General features: G+C 44.3%; 1 protein-coding gene and 1 non-coding gene across 5 annotated transcripts in view; both read left to right on the top strand.

Annotated features, from left to right (window-relative positions):
• The first annotated feature begins 7,247 nt into the window (after positions 1 to 7,247).
• On the top strand, positions 7,248 to 7,353 carry LOC112806378 (U6 spliceosomal RNA). Its single transcript, XR_003203845.1, has one exon. It is a non-coding gene; the product is annotated as a U6 spliceosomal RNA (small nuclear RNA).
• A 1,901-nt stretch (positions 7,354 to 9,254) lies between these two features.
• CLPB (ClpB family mitochondrial disaggregase) overlaps positions 9,255 to 11,064 on the top strand; it is a 173,870-nt gene continuing 172,060 nt past the window's right edge. For 2 of the 4 annotated variants that reach the window (XM_073879641.1, XM_025894277.2), the window contains exon 1: positions 9,255 to 9,785. In XM_073879641.1, the coding sequence (XP_073735742.1) occupies positions 9,383 to 9,785 (403 nt within the window). In that variant the 5' untranslated portion in view covers positions 9,255 to 9,382. The remainder of the gene's footprint in view (positions 9,786 to 11,064) is intronic. The other 2 variants (XM_025894279.2, XM_025894278.2) reach the window with 2 other exon arrangements.

Genomic DNA, 11,064 nt, shown 5'->3' with positions numbered 1-11,064 from the left:
AGTGCAGTATTTCAAAATCTCGCTTCCCAAATGCAGCTTGTTCTCCAGGGCTCCAAGACCCCTCCTACCTAGGCTCCCCCTTCCCTGCTCCCAAATCCCTCTCCATCTGCCCTCTTACACCTCTGGCTCTTTGCAGCTAGCTCAAGAGAGACCATTCCGCGCCTTCTGACTCAAGGAGGTTATGGAAACACTACAACCATCAGAACACTCAGATATGAAGACTACACACAGACTGCCACTGGGGAGAGAGATGGATGGGAAGGTATTCTCAGGAAGAGCAGTTGCAGCGGAACAGGAGGACACAGATGGCACGGGTGTGGTTGGAGAACAGGATGTGGACACCTTAAAAAGCTCAACTGAGAAGGAGCCCTAGCAGAGGTCACCCCAGCTAGAGCAGTGACCCTTGTCTAGGCATTCTTGGCTCTCTGGATCTACCACCCTGCTCCATAAGTATCCGATTCCTCCACGAAACTCAGGACAGGATTCACTTCTGCTCCATCTCTTACCCCGTCCTGCTCTCCAGCAGTCTGCCCAGCAGCTGGATCAACACGTGAATGAGTAATGTTATGCGTGTTGGTAGTCACGGAGATAGACTGCTCAGGTCCCCCTTCAAGGAAGGACTTGCTGCCCAGATGCAGAGAACAGAGTCAGCAGGCAGATGCAGCTGTCGGCTCGCTTTTTCAGGATCTGCCTCAGCAGCCCTTCCCAGTGACCCACAGAGCCATTCCAGACGGATACAGGAGAGTGACAGGCAATATTCCAGAGTAACTCCAGGTTGGCCAAGACTTGGGCAGGTCTGTGGAGCAGTTCAGTTTCCTCCTCTGCCTAACCCTGCTCCCTCTTCCCACCCCCCTATCTTTACAGATGTAGATCCTGTGAAAAAACAAAATTCAGCAGACTAAGTTTTTAAGATCTTATTGGCATTATTCAACAATCCATGCATCAGGCAGCATCCAATCTAGCATGTAGAAAGGAGCTCTGAGAAACTGTACAAAATGGGAGACTTAAAGGCAGAAGGGAGCAGGAACAAGGAAGTTACACTAGGCAAGAAAACAGATTGGTTACTGCAAGGGTACTTTCAATAGGAGATGGAGTTCCAAGACCCCTGATTCATCTGGCAGGTTCCTCGGGCGATTTCCTGTTGGGCTGATTTAAGATTCCATTTTTGGGGAGCCAAAACTGTGATTAAGTTAAATCTCAGTTTGGTGATGTAGGCTTAGCATAAACAACTTTGTTTTGGGCCTGTTGTCTTGTTTTTCACATTCCCTGGTAATCATCTGGTACCCCAAACTCCATCTCCTGCTTCTGCTTCCAGAGAAGCCATCTTGTGACAGGAGATACAGGAGCTTGCTCCACCACCCACACAAGACAAACATGAGATTGGGGCAAGGGGCAGCCAAGTTCACCCTCCTTACTGTCAAAAATATGTGCTCTAGAATTTCATCTGTTCCTTTGCCTTTTTAAGATTTTGTTCTTCTGTCAGTTTTCTGGTTATGTATTGAAGAATGTCGGATAAATGAGAAGGGGTTTGCACTGTGCCTGTCAGAGAGATCAGAGCCCCTTCAAGCTGGGAGAAGCGGTGGTGCGCATTCCACCAGCTCTCAAGGAGGGGCAGGCCCTAGAGCAAGCATCGGGGAATTCCTTCCTGCTGGGAGATTTTCCTCCTCGCTTTCATGTGCTGTGCGTTTGGTTCAGTTATGTGGGAGTAGGGAGTACCCCCTCGTGCCTCAGCTCCGAATGTGTCCTATTGACTCAGCACCGTGTTGACGATCCTTTGGGTTCTTCTTCTTCCTCTGAACCTCAGGTACACTTCAGAAGTGTCTATTACATGTGCGTCTCTTATTTCCTGTGAGCTGGGGTTTTTTTGGAGTGATTGATTAAGAGTCTGGGCCTTGGGGCGCCTGGGTGGCTCAGTCGTTAAGCGTCTGCCTTCAGCTCAGGTCATGATCCCAGGGTCCTGGGTTCAAGCCCCGCATCAGGCTCCCTGCTCAGTGGGAAGCCTGCTTCTCCCTCTCCCACTCCCCCTGCTTGTGTTCCCTCTCTCGCTCTCTCTCTCTCTCTGTCAAATAAATAAATTAAAAAATCTTAAAAAAAAAAAAAGAGTCTGGGCTTTGGATTCAGGCCATTCGAGACCCAATTTTGCCATTTACAAGCTGGGTGACGCTGGTGTAATCACCCCTCCCACACTTTGGTTTTCTTCACTGTAAAATGGAGATAATATCGTCCTCACAGGACTGTCGTCGGAATTAAGCAAGAACATATAAGCACCCAAAGTAGAGTCTTGCTCATCTTAACCATCAGTAAACACACACACACACATACACACTGATTTGCACGTGCATAGAGGGAGGGAGGGCCGCCACCCAGAGACAGGGTGTTCAGTGCTGAGGCTCCCCCCACCGCCCCAGGCACCACCCTGGCCACGCTGAGCTGGAGGGAGGGAGAGGCTCTGATGCCCAGTCATTCTCCTCTATTAACCTTATCAACATGACCAGAATCAGCAAAAACCAGAGTGGAGAGTTCTTCTAAGACCTGAATGATCACTTTATGATCTCCAAAGCCTTCCTTTGCTCCTCCCTAGTAGCAAGGCTGCAGAAACAAGCATTAAGGAAGGAAGGAGGAAGGAAGGAAGGAAGAGACTGAGCCTGAGCAAGGGAGGGAGGAAGGAAGGGAGGGAGGAGCGGAATGGTGAAAACGCTTCCTGATTTTAATATTTAGCAGCACTATCTTAGAAGTCCACAAGATGTCAGTGTTTCCACATAAGAGATAATGTGGCAGTCTGAAACTAAACGCACTCCCACTACCTGACACTGGAAGTTAATTTAAAGTGAATATTTGATTGGTTGGTTGATTTAATTGAATAGGCAGTATACGCACATGGTATAAAATTCAGAAGTGTGTACAATGGAAAGTAACCCCTCCTTCCCTCTCTACTTCTCTCCCTTATCCTCCAGCTCGATTTCGTCCACCCCAAGGGCAACTGCTTTTATTACCCTTCCAGAGATCTCCTAAGTATTTAAGCACATAAATGTATATATCTAGTTTTTAAATAACACCAAAGGTTGTATACAACTGTTCAGTGCCTTGATTTTTTTTCTACTTAAAATACCTCAGAGTGTTCTATATTAAAAGAGCTAGGCTTTACTCCATTAAAAAAATAATATTCCATAGTTTAGCTGTACCTTAATGTATTTAATCAAACTCCTATTGATGGATATTCAGCCTGTTTCCAAAGAGAAATGTTTGGGGTATTTCTCTTGCCTCTTGCTATTACAAATAGCCCAAATCATTCCTCATTTTACACATGGCAAGTCTATCTACACTTTAAATTCCAATGTTTGATATTGTCAGGAAGCTAGCTAGCCCTTTGTTGAGGTTGTATATTCCTACCAACAATGTGTCTTTTTCTTCACAAACTTGCCACAAATATTATATATATAATATACTTAACTATACATATATACTTAATATATATGCTTAAAATATATTTAAAGTATATATTTGCCAATCTGATAGGTAAACCATATCTTATAGTTTTGTTTTTTTTTTAAGTAATCTCTACACCCAACATGGGGCTTGAACTCATAACCCTGAGATCAAGAGTTGCATGCTCCACCGACGGAGCTAGTCAGGTTCCCTTATGTTATAGTTTTTATTCTATTTTGTAATTTTTATTTTATTTATTAGAGAGTGTATGAGTGAGAGCACTGGGGGTGGGGGTGGTAGAGAGAGAGACTCCTTAGGCAGGCTCTGTGCTCTGAGTGTGGGGCTTGATCCCACCACCCTGAGATCATGACCTGACCCGAAATCAAGAGTCTGACGCTTAACCGACTGAGCCACCCAGGTACCCTTATCTTACAGTTTTTAAGAACACTTTGTTGGGGCGCCTGGGTGGCTCAGTCGGTTAAGCGACTGCCTTCGGCTCGGGTCATGATCCCAGGATCCTGGGATCGAGCCCTGCATCTGGCTTCCTGCTCAGCAGAAAGCCTGCTTCTCCCTGCCCCTCTGCCTACCTGTGCTTTCTGTCTCTCTGTCAAATAAAAAAACAAAACACAAAAAAACACTTTGTTGAAGTGTATTTGACATGCAATAAACTGCACATGTTTAAAGTATAAATTTGATCCGTTTTGACATTTGTGCCCTTGTGAACCATCACCACAACCAATATAACGAACATAGCCATCATCCCAAAGGTTTCCTTGTATCCTTTTGTAATCCCCCTCCCCCCACAACTTCCTTCCCACCCTTCCCCATATAACCACTGCCGGTCTGCTTTGTGTTACTATAAATTAGATTTTATTTTCTAGAATCTTATATAAATGGGATAATATAGCATGCAATCTTTTTTCTTTCTTCCTTTCTTTTTCTTTTCTTTCTTTCTTTTTCTTTCTTTCTCTCTTTTTAAAGATTTTATTTCTTTGACAGAGAAAGAGAGAGTGAGAGATAGAGAACAAGCAAGGGGAGCTGCAGAGGAAGAGGGAGAAGTAGACTCCCCGCTAAGCAGGGAGCCTGACTTGGGCCCGATCCCAGGACCCCAGGATTATGACCTGAACCAAAGGCAGCCGCTTAACCTATGGAGCCACCCAGGTGCCCTGCAGTCTTTTTTCTTAATCTCACTTCTTTCACTCAACATAATTATTTTGAGATTTATCCATGTCATTGCATCTATCAATAGTTGATTCCTTTTTATTGCTAAGAGTATTCCACTGTATGGATCCACTACAATTTCTTTATGTATTCTTGTTTCAGTAGACATTTAGGTTGTTTCTTTTTGCTTGTAGCAGATGTTTTTTAAATAATCACCTGGTTTTGTTGTTGTTTTAAAGATTTTTTTTTTTAAAGATTTTATTTTTTAAGTAATCTCTACAGCCAATGTGTGGCTCGAACTCACAACCCTGAGATCAAGAGTCGCACGCTCCTCCAACTGAGCCAGCCAGGTCCCAGTTGTTTCCAGCTTTTAACTATCACGAATAAAATATTCATGACCAAGTCTTTGTATGGACATAGGTTTCTCTTTCTCTTGGGTAAATACCTAGAAGTAGAATGGCTGGATCATATGGTAGATGTATATTTAACTTTTAAGGAAATCGCCAAACTGTTTTCCAAAGAAATTCTACCATTTTACATTACTATTAGCAGCATGTGAGTGTTCCAGCTGCACTAAATTCTCACCAATATTTGGTAGGGTCAGTCTTTTTATTTTTATTTTTTAAAAGATTTTATTTATTTATTTATTTAGAAAAGATTTTATTTATTTATTTGAGAGAGAGAGAAACAGCATGAGAGGGGAGAAGGTCAGAGGGAGAAGCAGGCTCCCCGCCGAGCCGGGAGCCCGATGCGGGACTCGATCCCAGGACTCCGGGGCCATGACCCGAGCCGAAGGCAGTTGCTTAACCAACTGAGCCACCCAGCCGCCCTTTATTTATTTATTAATGAGAGACAGAGAGAGAGAGAGAGGCAGGGGGCAAAGCAGGCTCCCGAGGAGCAGGGAGCCGGATGCGGGACTTGATCCCAGGACCCTGGGATCATGACCTGAGTTGAAGGCAGACACTTAACCATCTGAACCACCCAGGCGCCCAGGGTCAGTCTTTTTAATTTTAGACATTTTAATAGATATGTAATGGTAATTTTTTATTTTCATTTTCCTAATGAATCATGGGAATGGTATTGAGGGTCTTTTCATGTATTTATTTTATTTCACTTTGGTGAAGTGTCTATTCAAATATTTTTCCCATTTTAAAAATAGGATCATTTTCTTATTACTGTATTGAGTTTTGAGAATCCTTTTTATATTCTGGTACAAGTCTTTTAGTGGATGCATAATTTACAAATATTTTCTCCCCTTTGTGGTTTCTCTGTTCACTCTCTCTCCCTGCTGAGCATGGAGACTGATGACACTAGATCCCAGGACCCTGAGACCATGACCTGAGCTGAAATCCAGAGTCAGCCACTTAACCAACTGAGCCACCCAGGCACCCCTCTGTTAATTCTCTTAACAGTGACTTTTGAGGAGCAAAATTTTTAATTTTGACAAAGTCAAATTTTACCTTTTTTTTTTAAATGGATTATGGTTTTGGTATTATATCTTAGAAATCTTTGCCTCACTGAACATCAGGAAGATTTTCTTCATGTTTTCTTCTAGAAGTTTTAGAGTTTAGGTTTTGCATTTATGTCTATAATCCATTTTGAGATGATTTTTGTTTATGGTATAAGATATGGATCAATAAAGCTTTAATTTGTACGTCTCTTATCATGGGTGTAGTTGAGCATATTTTCATATGTTTAAATACAATTTGTATTTTTTTTTTCTTGTGAGCTCTTTGGTCAAGTCCTTCGCTTGAGGCTGCTAAGTTTGGATATGCAGCTCATGGAAGTGGAAGGGTGAGATCCGGCAGTGCCCTGCTCACCTAGTCACACACACTGTGCAGGTTCTTCTTCTAATTCATCCTCAGGGAGACCCGTTCTTTACTTTGCACAAAGGCACAGTATAAGCTAGCATAGGCATTGCCCTTGTGCATTTGTCTCTTGTATGGTAGACCTTTTGCATATTTTGTAGGAGTTTTCTGTATTACTTAGCCCTTCATCACTGTGGTGTGAATATATTTTTCCCCATATTGTCATTTTTTCACTGTGTATATTTTTCACTATGTATATTTCACTATCAGAATCATTTTTTTGTAGAGTCAAATATATCTGTCTTTTCTATCGTGGGTTCTGAGTTTTGTGTCACACCCAGAAACTTCCCTACTCTATTTATTTAATTACTTTATGTTTTCTTCTAATTCAACCCTGCCTCGACCCCACCCCCACCCCCAATGTTATTTGTGAAAATCAAATAAGGGAATCAATGGGTAAGTGCTCTGAGAATTACCCAGTGATAGCAAGTTGTGCAGTAAACTGAAAGGTGCTGGAAAGCGCCTGCAGTAGGAGGGCTTGAGTGACGCACACTGACGCCATCTTGTGACCCACCTGGTAATGGGTCCTCAGAGATCGCCCTTCTGGCTGAGATCAGCCCTAAGTTGGGAAACACAAGTATTCTAAGAATACAGGGAGGGCGAAGCTGCTATCCTGAGTAGAGTGTCTAATAAAACAGGATGTCCTGGGACTCTCTTAAAATAGGAAGGTCAAAATGCTTTTGCTATTGAGTAATTTAAGAAGTCATTCGTCCATTTAACAGCTATTTACTGAGTGCCTTACTAAAGATCGGAAATGAGAAACTCCATCTCTGCCCTCAAGTTTAGAGTAGAGTGCTCGCTTTGGCAGCACATATACTAAAATTGGAACGATACAGAGAAGATTAGCATCACCACTGGCAAGAATGACATGCAAATTTCTAAAGTGTTCCATGTTATTTTTTAAGATTTATTTATTTATTTATTTGACAGAGAGCAAGAGCAGGAACACAAGCAGGGGGAGTGGGAGAGGGAGAGGCAGTCTTCCCGCCGAGCAGGGAGCCCGATGTGGGACTTGATCCCAGGACGCTGGGATCACGACCTGAGCTGAAGGCAGATGCTTAACGACTGAGCCACCCAGGCGCCCAAGTGTTCCATATTTTTAAGAATGAAATCTTGCCATTTGCAACAACATGGATGGAGCTAGAGAGTATTATGTTGAGCGAAATAAGTCAGAGAAAGACAAATACCATATGATTTCACTCGTAGGTGGAATTTAAGAAACAAAACAAATGAACAAAGGGGAAAAAAAGAGAGAGGAAGGCAAACCAAGAAACAGACTCTTAACTATAGAAAACAAACTGATGGTTACCAGAAGGGAGGTGGGTGGGGGGATGGGTGAAATATGTGAAGGGTATTAAGAGTATACTTACCGTGATAAGCACGGAGTAATATATAGAGTGGCTGAATCACTATATTGTACATCTGAAACTAATATTACACTGTATGTTAACTGGAATTTAAATAAAAACTTAAAAAGAAGTTTAGAGTAGGGAATCCAATGCACCCCTATAGCAGGGAAAACAATGCTAGCTGCCATTTCTGGAAGACCTAATGTAAGCCAGGGACGGTGGTGGTCTACATATTATCTCATTTAATACAAGCAATCCTCTTGAGGGTAGATCATATTATCTTTGATAACAATGAGGAAATTAACAATGAAAAAGGTAAGGAAGTTTGTCCAAGGTCACACATACAGTAAATGCAAGAGTTAAAATTGAAATCCAGGTCTGCCTGCACGCCAAAGCTTATATTAATTTCTCCACAATAATAAGGCAGGAGTGATCCTTTTACCAAAGGAATATTTATTGAGCATCTCTTTTTGTTCCAGACATTGTTCTGAGTGCTAGTAATGTAAGAGAGAAAAAAACAAAGTCCCTGTTTTGTGGGGCTCATGTTCTATTGGAGAAAGACATTAAATACAATACATTTTCAGTATGTCAAATGGTAAGTACTGTGAAGAAAAATTAGGCAAGATAGGAAGGATGTGGGAAAGAGAATTGCTATTTTAAATAAAATCGTCAGAGAAGGCTCTGATAATATGAAGTTTGAGCAGAGACCTAAAGGAAGGGCAGAAGTAAGAGATGGGACTGGCATAAAATAGCTTCCTCCGTTGCCTGCTTGTGGGTTCAGTCTGGAAAAGAGAGGAAGAAATGGGGGTGCAGGTATTGGGCTCCGAGGTAGAAGATCTGAGCTTTATTTATTGATTGATTAGCAATTTTTTCCACCTCTGAACTGAAATTCCCTTTCCTGTAGACAGGAATAACATTCCTTGCCCAGCTTCCCTGCATGCAGCTGTCATGAGATTCGATGGGACAACCCATGTGAAAACCATTAGAAAATAACACAAGTGAGAAAGCAAGACTAGGAGTTAGCTTTTCAACCGAAAGGAAATCTGTGTAGGAAAATAAAGAGAATTGCTGTTACAGGTGTACTGGTTACCCTAAACATCTTTTTTGAAAAGCTGTCCCAGGCTAAAAAAGAGAAATAGGCTAAAAGAAATAAGCATACGTTTCATAATAGGCTTCTGCTGAAGATCCCCTGTTTAACTTGCAGTAGTCAGAAACTGCGTCGCATATTTTAACTAAACTTGGCAGGAGGCTCTGGGATTCTAACCTTAATTCTAATCTCCACGTTCTTACCCAGGCATTTCCCCTCTTACCACGCCCCCTCACTCGAACTCCATTTCCCAACATGCATCAGGCTCCTCTAAGTCGTCTGTCATTGTGACGTATGTTCCACAGCTTTCTGGGAAATGTAGTTTATTTGTTCTCCAGTTGCGGTAAAATCTAAGGCTGTGGACTACCACTCCCGTGAAGTAGTGCGGTATCCCACCGCGTTCGCGGCGTCTTCGAACGCGCCGCGGCAGCCATGTTGGACGCGGCCAGCACAGGGGCCGGCACCCAGGGGCTATCGAAGCGGCTGTCACGATGCTGGGGTTCCTGGTGTTGAGGAGAACAGCGCTGGCGCCGCGGCTCCTTCTCCAGCTGCTTAGGTCCCCATCGCTCCGGAGTCACGGAAGTGCCTCCAGCCAGAGTGTGACCACCGCGGGCCGCGGGGAGCCGCAGTGGCTGAGGGCGGCCGTCGGGGGGCGCCCTGGAACATCGTTGGCCTTCCTCCCCCGAGAAGGGGCAGCCACCTGGGGGCGCCAGGGAGGATGCACCGAGACCCAGGGCCTCGTAGCCGCAACATGGGGACGCCTTCCTAGCCCAGAAGAAACACTCCCGAGACAGGACAGCTGGAACGGGGTCCCCAGCAGGGCCGGACTGAGCATGTGGGCCCTGGCCACGGCGCTGGTGGTTCACTGTTACAGCAAGAGCCCGTCCAACAAGGGTGATTATCGGGGCAGTCTGGGTTCGAGGAAGATAGAGGCGGGAGGAGTGACCTGATTCCGTTATCTTTGGAGGGCGGGAGTTGCTTATAGTTTTAGAGCAGCAGGGCTTCAGTCCTGGAAGGACTCAGACATCGTCTGGTCACTGGGGCAGGGTGGTGAACTGGAGAGCTCAGTGCCTCTGAGTTGTATCACTTCCTATCATAGGTCAACTCCCTTCTTTGGGCGTTACTTTGTCCATCTGTACAATGAAAACATTGAATGAGACATCTAAAATTAGAGCATGGTCCTTTTATGCCCTAATATTCTGCTTGGTCCAATTCTTCTCTTAAGAGGTCTCCAGGAAACCGCCGTGTGTTCTAACGGTAACTACTAGATAGTTCAGATAACTTTTCCCTGTGAAAGGTGGCCTAAGAAAGGAAGTAGAAACTTGATTTCAGTACCAGCGTTGCCACTGTTCATCCCTTGCTCCTCTCTGGTTTCACGTTATCCCCCCTTACACAGTAAAGAATGATTTCTCAGTACTCTTAACAGTGCTGTTATTTTGAGTCTTGGAGTTCAGCAGTCTGGGTCTGCCCATGAGTCCCTGGGGTTTTGTTGTCCCTGGTCTTAGGTGTGAGGTGATCTTGCCAAACCATGCAGTTGGTAGGAGAAGAAAAACAAGGAAGTTGGATCCTTAGAGACCCAAAAGCAACCGTGGGGGCCGGCTGACCCAGCTTGGCATCTCACCTGGGTGCAAGGAGTTGAGCAGGGACTGGGGGAGCAGGCAGCCAGACTTCTGACCTACATGAGTCCAACCACTCAGGTTCTCAGTAGTTCCTCAGGGGGTAAGGCTGGAAGCATGGTGTTCATAGGTTTCATGCATCCCAAGCTCTGAGACTTGGGAGTAAGTGTGGGGACTACCTTGAACTAAGTTTATTTAGCAGGATATGGCCAGCTGTAAAGGAAGGGTCCTGAATTGGGTGTAAGGAGCTCTGGGATCTTGTTCTGGTTCTACCTGTAACTCCCATTGTGACTTTAGACTCTTGCTTCTCATCCTCACTGGCCCTGTTTCCTCATCTACAAAATGAGGATGTTGAAATAGAGACCGTAAGGGCTCTTCTAGCTTAGGCATGCTATAATTCTATCTTTGAGCATTTTTTGAATACTCTCTGTGAGCCCAGTTCTGGGAGGTGTGGAACTCCTAGCAGCACAAAGTCATTTAAGGAGACAGTTCAGGCAGTTAGGCCTATGGGTCTGGTGAGTGGTCCGACAGTGTGTTGTTGGGGGATTGGAGGGCCA

This window comes from Callorhinus ursinus, unplaced genomic scaffold, assembly GCF_003265705.2.
Source record: "Callorhinus ursinus isolate GAN/ISIS: 27379988/994484 unplaced genomic scaffold, GSC_fseal_2.0 scaffold35, whole genome shotgun sequence".
In the NCBI taxonomy this organism is placed as follows: Eukaryota; Metazoa; Chordata; class Mammalia; order Carnivora; family Otariidae; genus Callorhinus; species Callorhinus ursinus.
The sequence above is the reverse complement of the archived record's forward strand: the minus strand, read 5'-3'. Positions and strand labels throughout refer to the sequence as shown.